This window comes from Ambystoma mexicanum, chromosome 1q (genome assembly GCF_040938575.1).
Source record: "Ambystoma mexicanum isolate Mex_15411 chromosome 1q, UKY_AmexF1_1, whole genome shotgun sequence".
Lineage (NCBI taxonomy): Eukaryota > Metazoa > Chordata > Amphibia > Caudata > Ambystomatidae > Ambystoma > Ambystoma mexicanum.
Genome location: NC_090922.1, coordinates 1,060,922,661 through 1,060,947,471, shown reverse-complemented (window position 1 = coordinate 1,060,947,471; position 24,811 = coordinate 1,060,922,661). Strand labels below are relative to the sequence as shown.

Sequence of the window (24,811 nt, the reverse complement as noted above, 5' to 3'; positions counted from 1 at the left end):
GGGTACACCGCTGTCATGGGAGTAATGTAAAGTGGAATTGATGTGGAGTTTGAAAAGGATCAGCATGAAAGAAATTGCATCATTTTTAAACTATTATTTTGTACATTTCCTTTGAGTGGAGTCCAATTGCCAGCTCCGCCTACTTCCAAACTCCACCCCTACTTCCAAACTCCACCCCCACCGGGGCCTTTGTGTGATCCCTCTTTACATTTTTTTCCATTTCCACCACTGCCAACCACACTACTCTGTGTTCTGCTCAGATCGCAAGAACTAGGTTGGCATGTCCTCTTGTGTTCTCATACGTCATCTCCTAGCGAAGGGGTTTGCTCCGACTTCTACGTGAACTGGTCAGCTTGGGTCCCCTTGAGGTGTAGGTCTGCTTGGAACGGAACGCAACGGCAACGCAGTCAGTTCACTAGGTTTACGTTGCATAGAACGTAACGTGTAAGTTACGTGATGAGATCATGAGAACACGTTGCTTGGTCCGTTATTCTAATCGGAACTAGTTGCTACCATGGCGTCAACAAGCCGGTGAGTGAGTGCGTTTTCCGGTATGGGGTGGTCTCCGTAGGGCGAATGGATGTCCACGGTTTACCGTGACTGTTCTCTTTTCTAGATTACTGTTCATGACTCCTGTCACGTTTTCTAATAAGAACAATCGTGCCCGGGGTCTCTTAGAGGGGCTCGTGTGAGCATGTGTCTTACATTCTCATGTTTCTCGGCAGCCCCCCTCCTTTTATTTTCATTTGTAGCAACTGCTCCTCTTTGTCTCAACCTCTTTCGTAGGTGATTTGCTGCAGCGTACACTGTTAGCATCGTATAATATCAGACGCATCTTCTGCTTATTCTGCCGTCCCCCACTGTGTCTCCATGCCCGTAAGAGCTTTGCAGCGGTGTCAACCGTGCATGCGCTTCTTGTATCATAGTAATTAAGTGTCCCTCCTGTGGAGTCAGTGAATGTCCCTATGCATATTTATGTTTCTTAAAAAACATAAACGTACATTGTTGTGGCTGGTAGCAATAGAGTAGCGCTTCACCTCAAGACATGATTGTCCCATTTCTATCCTGGTCACCTGTCCCAGTTTTCACTTCTCAGAATCCTGTGAGCTCAGACTGCTCAATGGTGAGGGCCCTAAGCGAGCTGCAAAAACAGGTTCAGTGATGAGTAAAAGAAATTAAGTTGTAGACAGAGTAGCCAAGTTTACAAAAAGGGTTTTGCAGTACACTTTAGATGCGTAGGCACATCAGCAGTTTGTGGTGCATGCGGTTCTGTACAGTATCATTCATGCCTCTCCCTCCCCAAAAAAGACATTCTGATGGGTTCACCAATATGCCACTTCTCTGCCAGGGTTAGGTGCCGTAAAGGTGGTTTGGTGATGGGCGCAGTATAAATACCCAATAACTTAACATATCCGTTTATATGGTCACACTAGTGGGAAAGGTATTTTACCACACACAGCACAACAAAATAAATAAGAAACACGTAGGACGGTTATGCATTCTGTTCCATTTTTTTTCCTGAGGCTCTGCAGTAAACGCCATGAGAACACCCCCCAATTTGCATATGAATTAACCTCATCAGGTGCATCTTTCCCACTGTAAGCCTACAGCTAACGACCCACATGCACTTACTCTCACCATGGACCAACATGCGCCCATCAAATCTAAAATCCCTAAACCAGGCAGACATACCAAAATCTGGTTCTCCAATGACCTGATCTTACTCCATAGGCTTAAACATGCATGGTAACGCACCTGGAGAACACCCCACACCATTTAATATTAAAGCCTTCAACACTGCAGCTAAAACCTACAAAAATATACTAATCACCATCAAACCTAAACCCCTCAACGCTAGGATCTCTGAAGCCAGCTCCAACTGTAAAGAGCTCATTGCCATTCTTAAAGAGCTTGCGAACCCCCTTCCTGCCACCTCCCAGGTACACACCGACAAAGCCTGGTGCACGACCATCCAAACCGCCCTTTCGATTAAAATTGACCAACTAAGAGACAGAATTACAGCAAAAAAAATCCAACTCGCAGCCAAACCTCCCTTCACTTGGACACCATCGCTATATGCTGAACTACCATTACCTCCCCAGTTCAACTTATCCGCAGTCACAGTGGACAACATTTCCAAAATAGTGCAGCTCCTCGAACTGTAAAGGAGATGCATGCCCAGACCACATATTTAAATTGTGCACAGATACTCTTGCACCCATTATAACTGACTTTATCAATGCATCTTTTGCCTCCACGCCATCCCCACATGTCTCAAAGCAGCGTGGGTCTCCCCCCCCCCCCCCCCCCCCTTATTAAGAAACCTTCCCTGAACGCCTCCCCACCATTTACCGGCCCATTACCACAGTATCCTTCCTACTAAAAATCCTGGACCGTACTCCCATATCCAAACCTTTCTGGAACAATACAAACTACTTGTTTCATGACATCTGGCTTTCGTCCCAAGCACAGCACCGCACCAGCGCTCCTTGACCTCAAAATCCAATTAGACAGGTTCTGTGGCTCAGGCAACATAGCAGTCTTGGTCCTTCTAGACATCTCGGTCGCATTTGACTTTGTTGATCATGATAATCTCTGCCAGCATTTCTTGTCCAATTTCTTTTTTTCCCCAAGAGGCAGCATCCTGGGCTACATCTTTTTTGAGTGGACGCTCTTCCAGGGTCTTCATTGGAGATGCTATCGAAGATCCCATCTCTGTCCCAATTGGGACTCCTGCATCTCTCCTGCCCTCTACAACACCTACACCATGCCCCTCTTTGACCATCTCGAGTCCCTTGGCATTCCCTACACCAACTTTCCGGGACGCCACTCAAATCCTCCTCCTCCTCCTCCTCCTCCTCATCTCAGGACACTATGCTGAGGATGTTGAGGCTACAAACCAGACTTGCAGCATCTTCTCGTTGTGGGTTCCCCCATGCGTCTAAGAAATTTGAAGCCCACTTACTCCTCTTTCTCCATTGATGACACTTATCATCCAGTTCTCTAAGCACATCAAGACTCTCGCTGTCTACTTCGATTCAGAACTCAACATAACTAATTTGTATTTGTTTTATTTGTAACGCGCACCATCAGGCCCGAAGGCATCAGGGCACAACTTGTGTGCAGTTACATACAGAGCATATAATATACAGCATTATAAACACAGGGCGAATGTACAAACATAGTAATCAACAAGTATATCAATATACATAATTTACAGATCAAATATTTTACATGAGGCATAGAGACAAAATGTACCGCAGGCGATAAGTAGGCTGATGCTCAGTGGTGTGCAGAGCATGTTTCAATGCTGATTGAAAAGCCATGATTTCGTTTTAGACTTGAATACGTTGAAAGAGTCTTCAGATCTGATGGAGATGGGGAGGGCATTCCATAGCTTGGAGGCAAGGACAGGGAAGCTTGTGCCACCCGCTTTTTGAAGTTTGAACCTAGGGATCGATAAACAGTAGGTCTGGGCGATTCTTTGCGGCCGGGTAGGCGCATGGTGGGATATCCGACTGCAGAGGTACGGGGGGGGCCTTGTTGGCCAAACATTTGTGCGTGAGGGCTAGAGATTTCAGCGAGATTCTCTGTTTGACGGGTAGCCACTGTAGGTTAGTTCTAGATTCAGAGATGTGGGGGTTGCGAGGGATGTTTAAGGCAGCTCTGATAGCGTTATTCTGGGTGATTTGTAATTTATTCAGGTTCTCTTGGCTAGTGCCTAAGTATAGGGCGCTGCCATAGTTAATTTTGGACATAATGAGGGTTCTGGCTAGTGTGACACTATTCGGGGTGGCCAGAAAAGGCCTACAGGCTGCGATGAGTTTGCAGGTGTATGCAGAAGCAGATCTGACTGCATTTGTTTGTCGAGATAAGGATAGAGTGGCGTCAAGGTAAAAGCCTAAGGTTTTTGTGTCTTTTGAAACATGGATGGTATTGCCATCAATGCTGAAAGACTGGTAGGACGGCTCAAGTTTGCGGAGGTGTTGTGTAGTGCCCAGGGTGAGGAGCTCCGTCTTGTCATTGAGGCAAAGCTGGTGTTGTGCCATCCAGGCTTGGATGACCAGGTAAACGTCATTCAGGGCCTTGGTGTCAGCTGAGTAGTCTCCAGTAATGGGAATGAGTGTCTGGGTGTCGTCGGCGTAATTTGTGTAGGAGACACCTAGATAGTCAAGTACATCAAAGAGAGGTTTAGTAAAAACATTAGTGTGGGTGACGCACAAGAACCCTGAGGGACGCCACAGTGAATTGGGGAAGGATCTGCAGCTGCAGACTGAGAAAAGACCCGCATAGATCTATTAGTCAGAAAGGATTTAATCCAGGCCGTGGCTGATGGAGAGAAGTGGGCGGCAGAGTGGAGGTGCCTGCATAAGATTTGGTGATTGACCAGATCGAATGCCGCAGAGAGGTCGAGGAGGAGTGACATGGCTAGTTTACCCTTGTCCATCAAGACTTCAATTTGTGTTTTGAGATCTATCCGAGCCGTCTATGTCCCATGTCTGGGACGGAATCCAGATTATCTGAGACCTAAAAGATTATTAGTTTCCAAATTCTCTTGGATCTGCAGTATGCTGCACGGTCTAAGATTTTGAGCAGGAATGGGATGGTAGTTATGGGTCTGAAGTTAGTAGGTATGCTTGAGTCTAAGGAAGGTTTTTTTAGCAATGGGATCACCCATGCGTCCTTAAGGTTGTCAGGGACAATACCTGTTTTAAAGAAGTTGATGAAGGCCGTAATGAATGGGGCCAAATTGTGGGCAGATTCCTTAATGATGGGAGCGGGGCACGGATCACCTTGGCAATTAGACTGTTTGATCCTCAGGATGATGTTTTCCATCTCAGCAGTAGTGAGCGGTGAAAAGGCAAAAGGTTTAGAATTGGGGAAGTCAGGAGAGAAGGCCCCTACAGGGGTGGGAGGGCGATTGTCTAATTTCAGATTAACTTGTTTGTTTGTCTTTAATCTTGGACTGTAGCATGGAGAGTAAGGCTGCCTGGATGTTGGCACACCATTTACCATCTTTAATGCAGGCGTCAGGGGGGGTGACTGGAGTTTCAAGCTCTTTTAGGATCTTAAAGAGTTCCTTAGTGTTGGAGTCAGCTTGCAGGATACGGTTATTGAGGGAGTCTTTTTTTTTTTTTTGCAGCGATAATGGCTTCTTTGTATGTGAGCGATGCAAGGAAGAAGCCGTCTTTGTGCTTATCAGAAGGGTGACTTTTCCAGCGATTTTCAGCACAGCGTTTAGCTTTGCGGAGCACTCTTAACTGTGGTGTGAACCAGGAGTTCAGGTGTGCACGTGGTTTAGCCTTCCTGAGTTTGATAGGGGCGATGGAGTCTATAGCGGTAAGCATACTACAGTTGTAGATGTCTGCTAGGGCGGTGGGATCCTTGCAGGAGTTAGTGGCAGCATTAAGAGATGGGAGTAGCAAAGGGATGAGTTTCTCCTTAGTTATGTCTTTTATTTCTAGTGGGGAGGGCTGGAGCTATCAGAGTCGGGACATGGGGGGGGGGTGGCTTCAATATTAAAGGTGATGATGTGGTGGTCGGACCATAGGCAGGGGGTGTTGGCAAGGACATTGATATTGCAGTTGGAGCCGGCTAACCAGTCAAGGGTCCTGCCTTTTGTATGAATAGGCTCCTGAATGTGCAAGGTGAAACCAAAGTTGGTTAGAGCGTTCTCCAGGTCCAGTGCAATATGATCTTTTTAGGGTCAACAAGTCCCGGATTAAAGTCACCTAGGATGATAATTTGAGAGTTGGTTTTGGTATTGTCGAGGAGGAGGGTGAATATTTCGCCGACAAAGGTGGGTGCAGGGCCTGGGGGCCAGTAGATAAGGTGGAGGGTGGCTGTCTGATTGGGCGTTAGTGAGAGTTTGACTGAGAGTAATTCAGCGGACTCAAGTTTGGTTGAGTTGGTCGACACTCTTAGATCGAGAGTGTTTTTATGGATGATGGCCACGCCACCACCTCTGGCCTGGGTAGTGGTGCGGTCGCAACGCATGATATCGTAGTCGGGTGGTAAGGCAAGGGTCAGTGAGGGTCCGGATGTGGCATGTTGCCAAGTTTCAGATATGGCAATAAAGTCGAGATCTGAAGATGTGATGAGGTCTGCATTGTCTAATGCGTGCGCTGGAAGAGATCTGGCATTGATAAGGGCGCCCTGGATGAGTGGCAGTTTAGCCTCAGAAGTAGAGGGTTTGCTGTTAGTGGTTGGATGGGGTAAGCACGGTGGTGTATGTAGTGTTCGCTTGGAGAAGTTACTGCGGGTAGGTTGTATGCGGAATCTAGTGCCTAATCTCTTGTTTCTGAGAGATAAAGAGCATGGTTGGTTCGGCGTAGGTTTCATAGCGAAGTGTTCCAACCGGAGAGCAAGGTCATTAAGATATAAGTTGGTGTAGTTATTGATGTGGTGTGGGCCTAAGGTGGTGGTCGCAGGGCCCATTGTAGGGATCACACTGGACAGAGTCAGGTGGAGAGGGCTGGGGTGAGTCAAGGTGTCGAATAGTGTGAGTAACTGGGTGGTAATGGCTGCTTGAAAGGGCAGAACGTGGTGCAGTATAAGGAGCGCCCTGAGGAGCATGATGGAAGTGCACGACACCTAGATGCAAGATAGGTCACACCTGGTGGCAGAGAAGGAGGTGGGATCACACTGACGCTTAATCACTGTGGGGGAGACCATGAGCACAGGCTAAGTGTGCTGACCAAGGGTAGATTCAATTTTACTGGGGCAGTGTAGAGCAGGTTAAGACAATGTTTAGTAAGATGCAACAATAGGTAGGTTCGATTTTGCAGATGGTGTGCACTAATAGGCAAGATCAGTTTAGCTAAGGCAGTGTGAGACAGGCTAAATCAACATTGCAAGTGAAATGCAGCAATAGGCATATTCCGTTTTGCTAGGGTAATATAAACAGGCTAAAACAACATTGCTTATTAAGATGCAGCAATAGGCAGATTCCGTTTTGCTAGGGTAATCTAAACGGGCTAAAACAACATTGCTTATTAATATGCAGCAATAGGTAGGTGAGTGCTTTGGCCTCTTCCAAAGCCTACACAGCGAAATGTATCGCCGTGAGCAGAACATTCCTTTCACCAACTAACTGCCGGACTCTCGCTTGAACAATCGTATCTAGTAAACTGGACTATTGTAATGTGCTATTCACAGGCACCTCTACCCAAGAACTTATCCACACTACAACTTTTACATAATAATGCCTTAAGGGCAGCTTTGGGTCCAAAACACTCAGACCACATTTCTGCCACGAGAGGCAACGCCCACTGGCTACCAATTAAAGCGCAGATCGAGTTCAAGACTCCAGTGATCGCACACCGCTGTGTCCACAACAAAGCCCCATTTTACTTCAATCCCTGCATCTCAGCTAAGTCTTTGGTGCGCCCCTTCAATCCTCTTCCTGCCATGCTCTCGAAACTCCTAGATTCAAATTTAAGCAAGCAGGCAATTCCAGCTTTTGCATTACAGCTCCATCCCTGTGGAACTCACTCGCTACCCACATCAGAAATGAACCCTCATACCTTACCGTTAGAAAAATGCTGAAAACCTGGCTGTTCGCAGAATATGACGATGTATTCTGGTAACTTTTTCTTTACATTGCCTATGCTCACCTACCTACCATGTACAAGAACCCTGATACCTTCGGGTCTGGGCGCTACACAAATGTAATCAATGTGATATTATGGAAAAAAAACATTACAAGGAGTGTAATCAGTGTCTGTCACTCTTTACGCATCACTGGTAGTGCAATTAAAATAAGTTGCCATGAGTAAGTCAAGAGCCAACGGCAATATCGCCCTACCCATCTGTATAACCTCCCACTGTGATACATTTTGTCTATGCCACAGAGATACCCTGCCACTAGGTGTTTTCACATCTAGATTATAGGCTAGCCAAAAAAACTGATGATAAAAAAAAGGAAAGTAACAGACACCTCGCATTTATTATTAATCTAATGTATGAAGCGCAAGTCCACCCAAGGGCATCTTGGTGCTAGGTCCAACCAGCAAATCTGATGCTACCCCCAAGCAATATAAGATTGCAGAGTTTTCAGTCCACGCCTAAACTCATGACTCTTGACACATCTCAGAGTAAACTGCAGAGCATTCCACAACTGTGCTGCAGCGATTGAGAAAGCCCAGTCACCAATCCTCAACAGGTGGAAGCGTGGAACAGCAAGCACACAGGATGTACCAGAGCGAAGTGTGAGCCCAGGGAAATAATGAATACACTTATCCTGTAAGGACTCCACCCCATAGCGATGATGCGCCTGGTGCAATAAGCACAGAGATTTGTACTCAATTCTTTTGGCAACCGGCAACCAGTGCAACGACCGAAGCACTGGCGTGATATGAGCCCCATTGGCCGTGTTGCTAGCAATACAGGCAGCCAGGTTTGGGAGTAGGTGCAGACAGTGAAATAGCTAGCGAGTCTGGGCTAAAAATGGGGCATTACAATAGTCAATGCGACTGAGCACCAAAGAGGCAACTACCAAAGGTCTTAAACGACTAGGCAAAAGGGGTAACACCTAGTGGAGAACCTTGAGCTGGAAATGTCCCGCTTTACACACTGCACTAATCTGGGTGGTCAAAGAAAGCGACATGGACAGGTAGACACTTACATTCCTCACCACTGTCACCGGAGGAGCATCCAGAACAGGTGACCAAAAAGATGAGGTCCAGAAGGAAGAAATGGAGGGGGAACCCACCACCAAGACCTCAGTCTTGTCCCCATTAAGCTTAAGCCAGTTATTGTTGATCCACCCATTCATGGCTGCCAGGCATCCACTCAAGCACGACGCAACCTCAGACTGGTCAAGATCTAATCCAACAACAATCTGGGTGTCATCGGCATACGAGTAGCACCTGAAGCCGCAAAAGCGGAAGAGATGCACAAATGGCTGTAAATAGATGTTAAACACCATTGGGGACAAGGCTGAGCCCATGTGAACTCTACATGTGAGCGTGCAAGAAGTAGAAGAGACAGAGATTGGCCCTGATCAATCAGAAAAGATTCAAACCAGGACACTACAGCCTAGTGAGGCCAGCCAAGACACCAGGAGGGAGTCGTCAATGGTGTCAAAAGCTGCTGAGAGATCTAATAAGATCAAGGCTCCCACTCCCCTGGTCAACTAGACCATTTAACAAGATCTATTGAAGGCAAGACGTGCCCATAATGGCTCAAGCACCAGTGTAGAAGGAAAAACATTGCAACCAACTGTTTCTCGACTCTCAATACTCTGGGAAACTTTGCACAGAACCTCTTAAACAAAAGAACCACTTTGCAAATTGTGACAAAGATCACTCTACCTTGCAATACCTAGCCACCTCCAAACCAGCCTTGCAAAGAAATCCTAACCACGCATAGAGAATTGGCAAACACCACAGATGGATCGGTACAACGTGCTTTCATCAACAGGCTTTTTTCAGATGGTTTTTTAACAAAAAAACTAATCGAATAACAAAGGGGGGGGGGGTCTAGGAATAGAGAAAAAAATGGGGGATGGAGGGCTTCGATTATGTTTTTTTCATTGAAAGATATTTTTAAAAAACCAATTGGGGAAAAAAATGTTTCACTGAAATGACATAGAACCCTGATAGAACTAGAAGGAAGAAAAAAACACTTTACCACACTGTTGCCACAGAAGACTGTCAAGACGACAGCATTCCAAGTTACGAACCCACAAGCACCCCAAAAATGAGCTCCTGCATGCAACCTCCTTTAGCTCCTCAATGAAGAACCAGAAGCAAGAATGGTCCACACCCCAAACCCCACATCAAAGTCAAGCACTGGCTCAAAATGAAGGAGGAACGAATGTCCATTCAACATAGCGACACAACCCTCGCAATACAAACATACCCCGTAAAACAAAAAGATACGCTGAAATTCAATACATTTCAAAGCATAGCACAAAGATGCACAAGCAGCTTAGCGATTGGGAAACGGGTGTGCTTTTCCTCAAAGAAACCTGGCTAATGGATGACTTTAAGGTAGTTGCACACAAATTCTTGCTGAACAACTTCCAACTCTGGCAGACCAACCGCAAAGTAAAAAGAGGAGGTGCCTAGCCATAGCATACAAAGATTATCTAAGGATCACAACAACACCATCAATAGCATCATCAGCCTTTGAATCATTCTGCCTCCACCTGGACCATCAAACCCAACCTACCCCCTCCTGCTTCTATATAGACCACCCACGTACGATTAGACGTTCTCAGATAAATGTGTAGACCCCACTGACATCGCAATACAACACCTGATCATATTAGGAGACTTTAACATCTGGTTTGAAAAAGAGAATGCCAGCTCTACCAAATCACTGACCACTCAACTATCCCACATGCACCTACAACAAATGTAAAGCGGGCCACCCATGCAGCTCAGCACGCGTTGGGTAAAATCTTCAGCAAAAAACAAATCTAACTATAATTTCACCCTAATAAACATTCTCTGGGGCAACAACGTCCTGATAACAGTTGTGATTCACCCTCATGGCAAGCACATTCCACCCACATAAATCTAACTCCAACTGAGAAAAGAAACTGGAAAATCCCTCAATACTATGGACCTTGACACCAGACTGGAATCCAGAAAACCACTGTCAGGATTAGTCAGGCGAGTACAAAGGCAGCGAATATGGCAAGGGAAAGGTGCACTAAATTACACAGTGAAAGGCTTCGAATTAAACTACGTGCACACAGGAACAACGACTCATGTATGCTAGAACCCAGTAGTGCAAATAGAGTGTGACAACAAAACCAATATATGAAAAGGGATGTGGGGTAAGCACCTGACCGCGAGGAAAGTCGGCAAGCGCCTTACCCCCAATTGCTGTTACAGGTACTGACAGCGCTAAACCCACGTGGAGGGCAAGCAATGACAGGATCTGTGAACTAACACTCTTGATGGTATTAAATAAGGGAACTAAAGAACAGTACTCACGAGGACGAGATAAACCTCTTGAAAGTTAGCTAGCCCACAAATCCTGTTGATGAAACTGGGACTCAGAAAGGCTATAACAGCAATGGGAGGAAAACTAAATACCTAAGTTGGAATAGTGTTTACAAATTAGTGAGGAAAACATAAGCATTCACACAGGAGCTAGCTACAACCGCACACCACACCTAAATATCAAATGGGAAATAAATGCAGTTGTGCAATGGAAAACATGGAATGGATCCCAATGGAAAATAAGGATCAGGAGCAGGGAAAAACGAAATAACCAATGCAAACTTCCCCCTACCCCTCCAAGGGAAAGACAGGATGCTAATCTAAGAGGAAGGCTAAGGCATACGGGTTTACAGCAGCAAAGGACAGAGTCAAAGAAATATAGAACACAGACAAACTGGGCTGCATCTAAAAGGGGAAAGCACTGAGAAATGCTGCCTGCAAACAGAGGAAGACAAAAAGGGAATCAAGGGAGCAGAAATCAATTAGCGCATGAATCCGAAATTCAGGGCGGAGGAACAAGAAAGCAGGAACTAGGAACTAGGTACAAAGGCAAGGAACAAGGGACTAGTCACAACAGGAACACTGCAAACGATGACCAGCGCTGGACTGAAGTAAGACTGAGGCTTTTAAAGCTGCTTAACGAGCACACGCCTCAGGTGTGCTGATTGCTGCACCTGCAGCCACAGCTGTTACCTATCCTCCACCCAACCTTGTCCTGCAAGGGTGGAGGTGGAGCAGTGGGCCAGGCATTCTGGGAAGCATAGTCATTTGGTTAAAGAAGCATGCTGGCTGCCAAAAACCTGGAATGGATCCGGAAGGGAAGTAGCTTGGAAAATAGGGATTTAGCGCTCCCAATTCATCACAGCACTGTAGCATAAGGTTCGGAGGAAAGGTCCAGTAGGGAATAAACCCCAAATCATGCCCCCAAGTGGTGGGAACGGGAGCGAAGGGAGCGAGTCGTGACAACCACTGATGGCTGTTCTGGGCACATTTCCGCCAGAAGAAAGAACTGAGACACTCCAAAAATGGATCATAGAACATCTAGATGAAGTAGCACTAAAGAAACATTTTGTCCCCACCTAAATGAAAATGACTGCCATATGGTTTGCGCCCCACTTCAGAGACCCGAAGAAAACAAACCAGAAACTCGAGCAAGCTTGGAGGAAACATTGCCACTGACAGGACAAAATCCTATTCCAATAGTGGACACAGCTCTATGGAGCTGAAATCCTTATACCAAAGACATTATTTTGAACGTGTTTCAAATTATTATTGCATTTATTGAGCACGGCCCTATCTTCGAGAAGCAACAGAGCGCTTTACAGAGGTATACACCAATATAGATAAATAACGGAGCGCTTTTCAGTGGTAACAGAACAGAAATACAGCAGTGGGTAGGATGAATAGGGGTACAGCTGTACCAGATGGCGGGAAGGCCATATGAGCAGTGCACAGAAAGCGATGTTCAACATCATTATTGAGATAAGAAAACCGACATCTTGCAAGAACGTCTCCATTCCCTTGCAAACATTCTTGTCCTTGCTAACCACTTTAAAATTAAAGTCTAGTTATTCAACAAGTCAACACTGTGCCCTATGGCATAAGCAACAATATCGCCCACGACCCAACCCCAGAGGCAACAGCAATACTAAACTACTTCACACCAATCTCGACAGACGACTTCACCAAACAAGTGAAAGACAGCAACTCAGCCTGCTTGTCAGTAGACCCTTGCACATCCGAAATCTACAAGAACATCCTCAGCAAACCTACTTCTGCAACCTCATGAACCATTGCCTGGAAACAGGAACTGTACCTTGGAGTTTCAAAGCTGCCTACATTTAACCACTTCTCAAAGATCCCTCAGGAAACACAAATACCAGCCTATAATAAACACCTCTTACCTGGCCAAACTTCTAGAAACCTGTGTATATGGACAAATCCAGACATGCATGGAAACCAACCACTTACTGCACCAGGCCAAGGTGGCTTCGAGCCTATGAAAGGGAACTGAATCGGCACTACTCTCCACCTGAGAGAACTTAAAAATAAACTTGGAGTCCAGAATCACTCCTTTGAGACAATCAACCATGTAACACTCATCAAAAGGAAACAAGAAGCTGCACTAAGTAACACCCCACTACAGTGGGTGAAATCCTTCCTGACAGAATGAAAACCACCAGTCTACCACAATTCTGCTCAACATCATGCACACTCGCCTTTGGGGTTCCACATGGTTTATCCCTCTCGCCACTTCTCTTCAACATTTACATTACCTCGCTCATGAAACCCATCAAGCGACAAAGAAGTGCTGCTACAACTAAGCAGAGGAAACTCAAATCGTCTACAAAATCCATAAAACCGAGGACATAGATCAAACCCATGTCAACTGCCTCTCACAAATCATTGCCTGGATGAGCAGCAACAGCCTTAAACTTGGTACAGACAAACGCCCAACAACTACCTAAAACTGCATGTGCTGTGGCCTACTGAAATCAGTTAAATATCATAATTCTGATGGACAACAACCTGACACTCGAACCTCAAGTCAACATAGCAGTAAAGAAATGCTTCTTACACCTACGTACTGTTAAGCAGATCGTACCATTTCTCACCTTTCTACTTAGAACATTTGCCATCATTAATAGTCATTATTGCAACTTTACGACTGCTGGATCACCTCACTAAAAAAACTGTAACTGACTCGGTTTGAAGCAGCAAGACTCCTCCTATGACTCTGCAAGAGAGAGCACGTCGCACCAGCACTAAGATCCCTACACTGGCTATCAAGAAAAGGATCAATTTCAAAACACTTTCTATTGTTCACAGAGCAATTAATGGCCAAGGAGGAGAATTCCTGCAAGAAAAGATCTCCATTAACAGACCGAAAATAACCCTCTGGTTTTGTGTTGACCTGGGTCTTGAACCGTAACAATATTCAAAAATTAAATATGGTGGATCAGCCTTTTCAATCTCAATAAAACATTGGAATCCCCCTAAACCCTACCCAAACTCTCCATAATCCTGCAAAAACACCACACACTGAAGAAACTACTCGACCCACACACACCCACCACAATGACATCAAACAGCAAAACTCCACACCTCCTGCAACATCTCATACAGTACAGTCAATGCATCTGCACTCCACAGGCACACAATATCTGACACTGGTTGGGGGGGGGGTTGGGGGCGGATACGTGCACACTGACTGGTTTTTCAAAGTGAAACTATCAACACAACAGCAAATTGCCATCTCCTCCCACTAACGACCCCACACGTCCCTATTTTCTTCATGTCTTCCAGAATGCCTGGAGACCATGCAGATGGCAGCAGTGTGCAATATAAATCCCATTTACAAACCATAACACATTATTGAACATGTAGCAATTCTAGTTCATCAAACAATGAGAGCAGATTTTTATAAAAATAGAAACCATACAAACTGAATCACTTTTACAAATTCCCAATTTTGACAGCTAAGACAAAGTGAGATTAAACATTTGCCTTTGGTCACACCCTTTGGTTTAGTGGTGAAACTAGGATTTAGGCCCAGTCTGCTATGCAAGCACTTGACCATATGTCTACCCAGCTTTAGTGCATCAAGTTCTTTTATTAAGGTTTGGTGTTCAAAAGGTTAAATAATTTGTTTTATAGCAAAGTCTTGAAAAGTACACAAATGAAATAAGAAACAAACCTGACACTACATACATTGTTATACAAACATGGCCAGCAAAAGGAATATGACTGGCTTTAATTTTCCTCATTCTGAATTGAATATTACAGTATTAGCCTGACCAAATTTCTTTTGGGTTGAGTTCCCAATGAAATAAATTGCAACACAATATTAGTTCATCAGCTCGAGCCATTATATCGCACAGAATGCAGCGCTGTGCTCCCCTTCCATTTGCTTATCACCCACCTTTTCCACCTCTCGAGGGACAATAGTCCCTGCATCCAATGTATAATAGCTCCTATTGTAATGCTCTGCTGACACAAAATGACCTCAAAGGGAGCCACTGTGCTGCCCGTGCTTGATGTCCGAGCTGTGATGGCTTTGAACCGATTAATCTGTCCCCAACAGGTTGTGTAAGGGTCACAGGGAATAGCCCTTTAAATCTGGCAAGTACTGGGAAATACGTGATAGTTACTACCCTATACTCAGTGGGGGAGGAACAATAGCAAATATCAGGATGGAAGTGAGGCATGCAGTTGAGATGCTCTGGCAGGATTGTAGATGAGAGGGTATGTGGCAGTGTTTTTAGGTGGCGGCAAAGTCGGCAGCAACGTTTGGACGGACGTAGCAAATCTTTGTCTTGCAGTCCTTCTGCAATTTCTGCTACCACTCCTGGATGAGGTCCTTCAGCATAAAATCACTGCCAGCGTGGAGCGTGGCACGGTGTGTGGCAGTGTGTTTTGGTGAGCGGTGTTTGGCGTCTGGAGGTACCTTGCCTACTGGAGGGGTGGTGAGTAGCACTTATTTTGTGATCTACGCTTTACGGGAACTTGTGAACTTTTTCCTTCTTGGAGTACAGCACCATATGAACTATTGGGAGTGTGCGTTCTGATCGCAGACACATGGCCATTTACCATCTGCACAACGCCTTTATACTGTTTTCCCAATCCTGCAACCTGCCAGCCTGATAGGCAACAACTGTTACTGCCGATGAACGCGCGTTGCTAGTAGTCTTGGTAGTGTGTGTCCTGACGGGGGCACATAGCCCTTTTTTTTCTAGTCTTTTTATTTCCATTCACTGCCTAAAACTTGTAAGCTGGCTAGCTTGTTGCATACGAATTGAATCCTCCTCAGGCTGCTCTTTCCTTCGAGCTATTGGGAGTGTGTGCCTGGAGAGCAGGCACATAGCCCTACGCTTCTGTTTTTCATTACGTTATTTTCTTTTAGCCATTTGCCCCATTGCCTTGTCTTAAAACCTGTTTTAAAATATGTGAACACATTTTTAAACAGAGTTCTAGTCACTTGCACTCTGTCCCTTCCTGTCATGAAAACGACTCGACAATGAAAGTACGCACTGCGAAGTGCGACACGGCAGATGGGTAAAAGATAACACAGCCCATCCACTATGAAAGTCGACGGCCGCCCTCAACCCCTTAAGAAAAAGCACTAACAGACTTGGATCTAAGGAGGCAATCCAAGATCTCAGTTTTTTTCCCCACCATTGTACCAGAAACTGCGGCAGCAATGGGAGCAAGTTCTCCTGCGACTAATTCTCCTACACAGTTCTCCAATGAGAAATCACTGACTGATTTGCCACCCATCGACAATGACAACTCGCTACTAAAAATGTGTATTGGTTTATAGAGACATTCCTTGGGAGGTACCCAGCAACAAATCTTTACAGCCTTGGGACTGGACAATATGATAGGTACTCAATTATCTGCCACGCCAAACCTACAAAGGCTGCTCTTTGTCGGATTCTTCCTATTTTGATTCCACCAGTGAACCCGAGAGCATAATCACATCTCATGCTTCTTCCTTTACAGAAGAAGTCATGACGCCTATTCCATCCACAACTCTGGACAAGATATTGGCAAAAACGGAGACCCTGATGTCCCTATGCTCTAACATCGCAGCAGAACAATTTATTTTGGTTGAAGTAGTGGATGTGATTTTGTTGAATAGTGTTGATTGTGACAAGGATGTTATACCGAGGACCCCTCGGTCCTCCTGATATTCCTCATCAGTCCCCACTCCTGTGGTTCCCGAAATACGGGGCTCACAGCTGAATAATCCCCCTTCCTCCCCCTCACCGGATTCTCCCTCTGCATTTGTAGAGGCATTGTCCTGTGAGGTGAGGCTAAGAAACTCCCCGATGGTGTCAACATTCCCCGCCTCGTCGTAGGCAAACCAAACGCCTATTGTAAAACTCCTAAACCAACGTGACATGCTGTTCTGAATAAATCTCGAGCACAGACCAGCCAGATTGCATAATGGTCGCATCTAATTCCACCACTGTGGTCCCTAGGAAAGTAATTGGAGAACAGGGAGATGATGGCACAATTGGAACGGTCCACCTGCGGGCCCCCTTGATGCTTGGGTTCGACAGGCGCCAAGTACGCCGCAATTGCAGTGGATCACTTGGATGAACCTTGTGGACAATCCCAGGTGAGTGTGGGTATCAATGAGAGACTGGTACATTATTATGATTACGGTCTGACATCTGAGGTGCTGGCTCATCACTTAACAGGAGGCCTATTTTTCCCCCACCACCCTGAATGTGACCACACCTCAGCCTGGACCTATGATTTCCGCCCAGATCCCCTACCCATATTTAAGCTTCCTACACTCAGCCACCATGACTACACATGGAAAGAGCACCATTTGCAGCAAGAGGGTATGATCCCTTTCTGGGCAGTGCTAAATGTATCACAAGAATATCCTAGGCCAGCTCAGTGGGTTACTGGAACTTTATAGGAACCTCGGTGAACAGTGGCCCCATTCACCTGGAGGGGACTTACTTTTGCCCTCATATTGATGGAAATAATGCATTAGTCACAAACAACATCGTTTTGAACGCCCCCACAGCTTTGCTTCTTAGTAATCAACATCATAGCGAACAATAAAGGCTACACCCATTTGGGAAATGGACTAAAATCGAGGAAATCAACCCAGGCAGAGAGTCCCTTTATGAACCGCACATTTTTACTTGAATTGTGGACTAGAACACCTGGTCTGACAAATATGTGCTCTGAAGATATGATCCATATAGTGCTACCTACGGTGGATAGTTGCACTAATTGGGCTCTTGTCGAATTAATCTCTACAGCCATAGTGGCTCTCTGGAGCACATGTACGGCGAAACTACATATTGTGTTATGTGCCTACGGTCTGTGGAAAGTACATTTCTGCTTGTATTTCTGATAAATATTGACACTTGCGTAACGCCCGATGCTCAGGCTCCTCTCGCAGGCAAATCTGTTTCCGAGAGAGCAAGCTAGCGAGCAGTGATGAACGGGAAAAAGTCAATGGGAACCAAAGGGCAGCGACAAATAGTGAATTGGGTGTCGGAAACCTTAAGTGTTAACAGTAATAAGTGACGAGTACAAACTAGGAGGAATTTGGCATGGCTGTGTTGGAATACCAGGGGTTTCCGTTCCTTTCTTGTACAGCCACTGGGGGTGTCTCACATTAAGGGCAGTGATATTTTCATCCTGCAGGAAACCCGGTTGAAGAAAGATTTCTACATTGATGGATATCAAATACTATGCAGGCATGCGACGGGTGGAATGAGAGGTAGGCCTATAGGTGGCCTAGCTATTGGTACATGGGTACAATTTTGTCTCAAGCCTTATCTGTGTCTCATCACATTTAGTATTGGCTGTGTTTAGTGACCCCCAAGTGCTTACATGCGCCAATATTAATAATTGTCTATGATCCACAGGCTGTTGATGAGATGCTTACCTCCTGGTCGGAATCTCACCCCTGTTGGTAAGTAATCGCTGCCGGTTACCTAAATTCACCAACACTAATCGATTACCTGGTGTAAATGAGCATAACCCTATGACTCTTGATGGAAACACCAAACTTGCACCTAGAAGTTTTGAAATGGGGGGTAGGGTGTTAATAGACACTCATGACCTCCAAAGCCTTAACGTAGGAGCTGCGTCTGATGCTCCTGCAGGCTGATATGGTCAAACAGAATTTTGTGCTCCCATTTCTCATTTGTGAACTCTTTAAAATCTGCAAGGAGCTGGCCAACCCTGCTGCAGTTGCAGGAGACGAGTTTGCGCATCACAGCTTCAAACGCATGTCGCTGTTTCTGCACCTGCAGAGTATAGTCTGGATAGATTGCCAGAGACACCCCTCTTCTGCGTATACTTTGTCACGAGTACGGGAGAATCATTTCCATGTCTTTGTAGTTCAGGATCTTGGCAATGAGCGGCCTCGGGGCGCCCGGAGGAAGCCTTTGTGTCAAAGGTTGGTGGGAGCTCTCCAATGCAAATCTCTGAGAGAGCTTACCTGGGCCATCTCATGTAGCAGAAGGGTCTCGATATAATCCGTAGGGTCTTGACCCTGCATTTTCTCTGGAGTTCGATTCTTCGAATATTGCTTCTGTGTGTGCTGCCTTCTGCTTTTCCGCTCTCTATTCCAAAGATTTTGCACATGGTTGTAGGGTGGAAACCTGCTGTTGCAGTGTGGTGGTACTCGCATGGTCCGACAGGTTCCTGAGAATTTGTCACATTAGAGTCAAATCAACTTTGACCTCCCCAATCAGGTTTTCTAGGGAAGAGCTCAGTGCTGATATCGCTTCCAGGACCAAGTCGTCTATGGCATTTGCATGATCATTTGAAGAGACCCTTTGTCTGTCAATGATTGTTGCTGAGGGTTTGTGAGTTTAATAATCCATTTTCAATTGCTTAGAAAGCAATTTTGGGCCTGTGTGTCCACTGTACATCTCCCCAGTGAACTATCGATAATATGATAAGGGGTTGAAGGCCCTGTGTTCGGTGTAATGTTTTTCTGGTGAGGCCTCCGGTTGAGTTTCCCCGCCACTCAACTACCACTGTACAGGATTGAGAGACGGCCATTTCATTGTAGATCAGTCATCGGCAAAGCAGTACCACCTTGTCCATCCATCCAACATGGGTGCTTTCTAATTGTCCTGGCAAGGGCCCTCAGTTCGTGTGTGCAGCAATCTCGCCTGGGGACACTGTGCGTCTCTAATGGCTGTATAGTGTGTCCCTGCCGTTGCCCAGCCTGGGGCTACCGATTCTATTTGATCTATTCCTAAGCCTCTGTTGCGTGTTGGCTTCAGCCCAGCACGGCCCCCGGTCAAGGGGCTGTTGTTGGTGCGTGGGAACAGTTCTACCCTCAAGCCCGTACCTTCCCTATCAGTGCTCACACTCCGGCCACCTAAGCAGTGGTCCATCTCGGAGCAGGCACGAGGTCCTTTCGTCGCGGGATGTTTTATCGCAGGGTTTTTTATCGCAATTTTTTTTCTTCTAAATAACCCATCGAATTTTTTAGAAAATGGGGGAGAACCCCCCCAAAAATAAATTCGATGGTTTTTTTTGAGAAAAAAAATTGTGGTGAAAAAACCCAGCGAAAAACATCCCGCGATGAAATGACATGGAACCCTCGGAGCATCTACAGGGACCGGCCGTGCCTCGCAGCAGAGTGCCAGTGTTCTGGATGTTTTTAGCCTTGCGTAGAGGCCTCTGGCTCTGGGTGTTCAGCAGCGTGCTTTGAACAGTCATCGTTCTGTCCCAATTTTAGTTGATGAGACCGTCGTGGTTTTGCATTGCCTCTCGAGGCCCTGTGAGACTATTCTCCCAGTCCTGCCGACGGATCAAACTCTGATCTCTGGTTCACCGCAGGAGCCCTTCAGTTTAGCTGCTCATTTGTACAGCCCCATCTCTAGAACGTAATCTACAAACCATGTTGCTTCCCTGGTAGGATTTCCACAGTAGCATTAAACCAATGTGCACTGCAGACAGTTAAGAGTGATCTATTTTTGAGTAGTCTGGACATGCTTCATTGAATGATTTAACAGACTTGTTTTGAAGCAGACTATCTGTGATCTTGGGAAAATCACTTCATCTTTCAAGAGCCTTATACAGCATGCTTAAGCGCATGTTCATTTCTGATTGGTACTGGTGAAATCTGGATTGGCTTCAAACTCATTTTCTACAATAAACTCTGTGTTTGGCCCTAAACAAAGGAGAAATGTTTTGCCATATGTATAATGAATTTTTTTGGTAGGAACAGTTAGAGAGTCAGGTTTTTACAGAGTCCCCAATCAACTGGTTTTCTGGTCAAAAACGTGTTAAGTAAGAATGTGCACTTCTTAATGATTCTGCATACTTATATGATGGCTATACTTTTTTTGTTCGTTTCATTTATTAGTGTGGATGCCCTTCCAAGAGTGACATGTCCAAACCATCCAGATGCCATTTTGGTGGAAGATTACAGAGCTGGGGACATGATCTGTCCTGAATGTGGACTAGTAGTAGGTAGGTGTCCAATATTTTTCGTAGCCTGGTAAAGGTACGCACGTGCATTTGTCAAAATGATTTGTTTAGTGAAGTAGGGTTTCCTGAACCACTATTGGGTGCACGCGAGTACACAAATTGGAGTTTGGAGAGAAGGTACTTTACACTCTTCCATTGATATGACACCTTTTTTATTTTTTAATGCAAGATGTATTTGGAATTTCTGCAATACAACAGTTATAGTGGCACTAAACCGATAATAATGGTGTCCCCTAGGCTACCAATAAAATGGAACATTGTCCAGTAATGCTTATATTATACCAGGTAAAGCACAATTGGGAGACATTAATAATAGGTGACTGACAGAAGAAACTCCATGATGTATGGGGGACCGCACAAAACGCATATCAGTAATAAAATTCTACAAGGGGACACAAACACCATATGATATGAAATATGATAAATGGACAGATACGTCTGGGTCTTTGGGCATTACCTTTCCTAAATTCACCCCACATCTCTGTATACTCATCTTCATTCTCTAGTCTTGCCCTCAAATCTAGAATTTCACATGTCCCCAATGCCCTCTTCCACTTTTTCTTTTTGTGCATCTTCCAGATCCTGAGAATGTCCTTGTTGAACACAGATAAAGCTCCTAACAGCCACTTCGGTTGACTCGCCCATTTGATTTTCGCCTGTAGCGCTGTAATTCTAAGTGAGCGTTCTAACTGCTCTCCTAAAGCTAGTTCCCCTTTCGATTCTTAACTAAGGATTGAAAGTGATGTGACCCTGCTTCCTTTTTTCCACGTGGAGTATTGATGACCATTAATTGATATGGGCCCGGTCTCTCCCAGGTGACCTTGCCACATACCCTTGCTAATCTTACTGTGTTAACAACTCACTGGTTAGTAAATTTAATTTGTGCAGATCTATTATGTGAACAGTTGTATAGCTAAACCCCTACTTGCCGTAATGAATTATATTCCTAAAAGGATGTCTCCAATATACACTTATGAAGTATATGCATACACATGACATGTTCTTGGTTGAAGAATAGCAGCGTAAGTGTGTTGGACTTGTTTGCACAACATCTGGGGCAAATGTTGACAAAAGCACCCTGCACATAGAATCACTGGCTCCTTTGTGTTAGGGTGGTTAATGTGAGATTGGCAGTTACTCTATATGCACAGTTTTGATGTTGCTGTAACTTCTGCATTTCTAAACAAAAGCCATCTAATAGGAAACATGTCTGCCAAGATGTAGTTTTGCCTTGTGTGATGTTGTTTATTGTAAGGGTTACACAGCTTAAGGGGGGTGCTGACTAGAATATAACTGATTCACATGTACAGGTTCTTGCTTACAATTTCCCAAAACACTGACAGATCCATTTCTCTCCATTTTCAAGCCACAAGAGAAAATAACTATGCAGCTTTTCAGAAAAACAGTAATTGAATTCCATTTACATAAACTAGATTTTAAAGCAAGTCCCATGTGCATATCATTGATTTTGTTTGTTTTCTGATTTCAGTTATGATGTAAGCTCCTTTTTGCAGAGTGCAATTCATTATAATAACCCACAACAGTTAGTGGGTTTTACAGTCCTCACCTACGTCAATGGCTCCTTAACAAACCACTGTAGTTTTCTTGGAATTCTGAGAATAATGTATAACTGTAATTTTTTGGGAATTGCCAGAGGTTCTTAAAAATGCTGAAATGAAACAGTCCTATTGTTCAAAAGGCATGAACGTTTATTATCACTTCTTCATTCATCTAGCTCTTCTGGTCTATGGTTTCAAAGTGACTAGGCGTTATGCCAATCTTTCTGCTTGCAGGGTATTTTGCTTAGCTCCAATAGAGACAAATTTAACTGCACCTGGTGACCAACTGGATCAGTACCTCCATCCGTAGTCTGTTTAAAATCCTGTGTCCATTGAGGTTGAGAAGGACATCCAATGTCAGCAAGCGGAAATCAGGATCTTAATCACAATGCATACATCTATCGCAACATGTTGGCATGTCATGGCTTGCAAGCCTTTCTTCTCCTCGCTCACGAACACCAGGGTGCTGATCTCCACAGGCAGCAACATGTCCAGGTGTGCAACCAAAGTAGTGGGCGGGAACAAGTCTTCACTTGTCCAATATAAACTGCCCATTTCCGAGGGAATACACATCCAAGAAAAATGTATTTACCTTCAATTGCAAACACCATGCCGGACTTAAGGGAAAACACACTCCAATGAGACTAAAAGGGAAACAAGGAAGGGAATGGACATGCCGACTGGGGGGGGGGATAGTCTCTGATCTTAAAACAGAGATTGAAGAATGTTAATACCTCCTATGTAACTTTGAAAAAACCTTGAGTGATTCCAAAGCAACATTGATTAGTACAATGGAAGAATTCTGGAATTGGGACCCCTCTCACTTAAAATGAATCCCACAGAGATGCTTAATGAAGGTCTCCCTATTGGGGTTAAAGAGCACTCATTGGTAAATGGCAATCTGTTTAAACATGCTCAGGACACACTCGAAGCTTGCATATGACTGCACAGAAAGAAAAGAGCAATGACAGGTTAGATACACTGGGGCCAAAAATGATGTCCCAGAAGGGTCAAGCGGAGAAAAGAGGAATTACTGATGCCCTGGATGTGTCAAAACTTAAATTAAAAAAACAGCATGGGCTGCTTCATATCTAACACAATTCCAAATAAAATAATATGGAAATAGAAAACATGGAAATGTGGTGCACATGTAAAGTGTTGGAAGTATCAAGAGGTAAATGAGTCTCTTCGGAATAAATCTATACACTGGAGAGACGTTCAAGGGTGTTGATCAGGCATAAGAAGTGATATAAAAACAGTCGAGCGCTTCAGCAAAGCACAAGGGAGTGAATTTGCCTTTTTGAACCTAAAATTGGTGGGCGCTTATTAGGTACATAATATAGATCAATGGCACCAAATAGTATGACACGACGACTAAGACCAGCCCCACTCTTATCTGATGGGGGGGAAAAACAAAAAACAAGGTGGTTGGAATACCTATTGGGGGCCTTAGACAAGAAAAAAGGTGACTCATTGTTTCAGACGAGAGTTGACTTGACTCGGCAGAAGACGTGAAAACCAGGTAGCAGTTGCTGATTTGATCATTTTAGACTGACGTCCTGATCAAAATCCTGAAAAATGTACTATGCAAGGTTGCACACCGTTCGCACAGGCAAGTAAAGGCCATGTTCCAATTTGTATAGCGTTTCATATCTTTTTGATTCCGATCCTTGGGCTACTCTAGATCTAGATTCAATTTCATTATTAATTCAGGATGGATGAGCACAATCGAAGCCAATCCAAATCTGGTTGATATTAACCTGGACCCATAGCGGGCATTGCGAGAAAATTGCAGGACCCTGCTTGGATTTATTTTGTTTCTCTATATTATTGCCCTTCAAGAAACTTGGGCCTTGGAATCTATATATCTAGAGGCTTTCATATCGCTCTGCACTCCTCCAGAATCCTCATTAAGAAGGCAGGCAAAAAGAGTATTATTCCCAACTTCAACTCGATTCGATACTGAATGTACACTTTCCACACCATCTATGGATAACGTCCAATTAATAGACAGTTGAACATCCAAAGGGGGACATTGGTGCCCTTATAAAATATTATAGTAGCCCATCTTGAAGTAGTTTTAATTAGAACCCCAACAATCGTTCTTGATGACATGCTGAAGAAATGTAATGACCCGAATAACTATTGCCTGCCTAACAGATAATTTATTGTAATGATGGGTGAATTCAATGCAAGAGCAGGCAATCTGGACATATTGGCTAAAACAGACACAGAAAAGTGGGTAATTCATGGAATTTCATTGATGGTAACACAGGCTAACTATGTAAATAAACCAGGTTTAGA

The 24,811-nt window shown here is 44.8% G+C and overlaps 1 protein-coding gene across 1 annotated transcript in view; it reads left to right on the top strand.

Annotated features, from left to right (window-relative positions):
- Positions 1–210: 210 nt before the first annotated feature.
- The window catches only part of GTF2B (general transcription factor IIB), a 221,299-nt gene continuing 196,698 nt past the window's right edge, over positions 211–24,811 (top strand). Inside the window, exons 1-2 of the mRNA XM_069641741.1 lie at positions 211–531; positions 20,824–20,930. Of these exons, the coding sequence (XP_069497842.1) occupies positions 515–531; positions 20,824–20,930 (124 nt within the window). The 5' untranslated portion in view covers positions 211–514. The remainder of the gene's footprint in view (positions 532–20,823; positions 20,931–24,811) is intronic.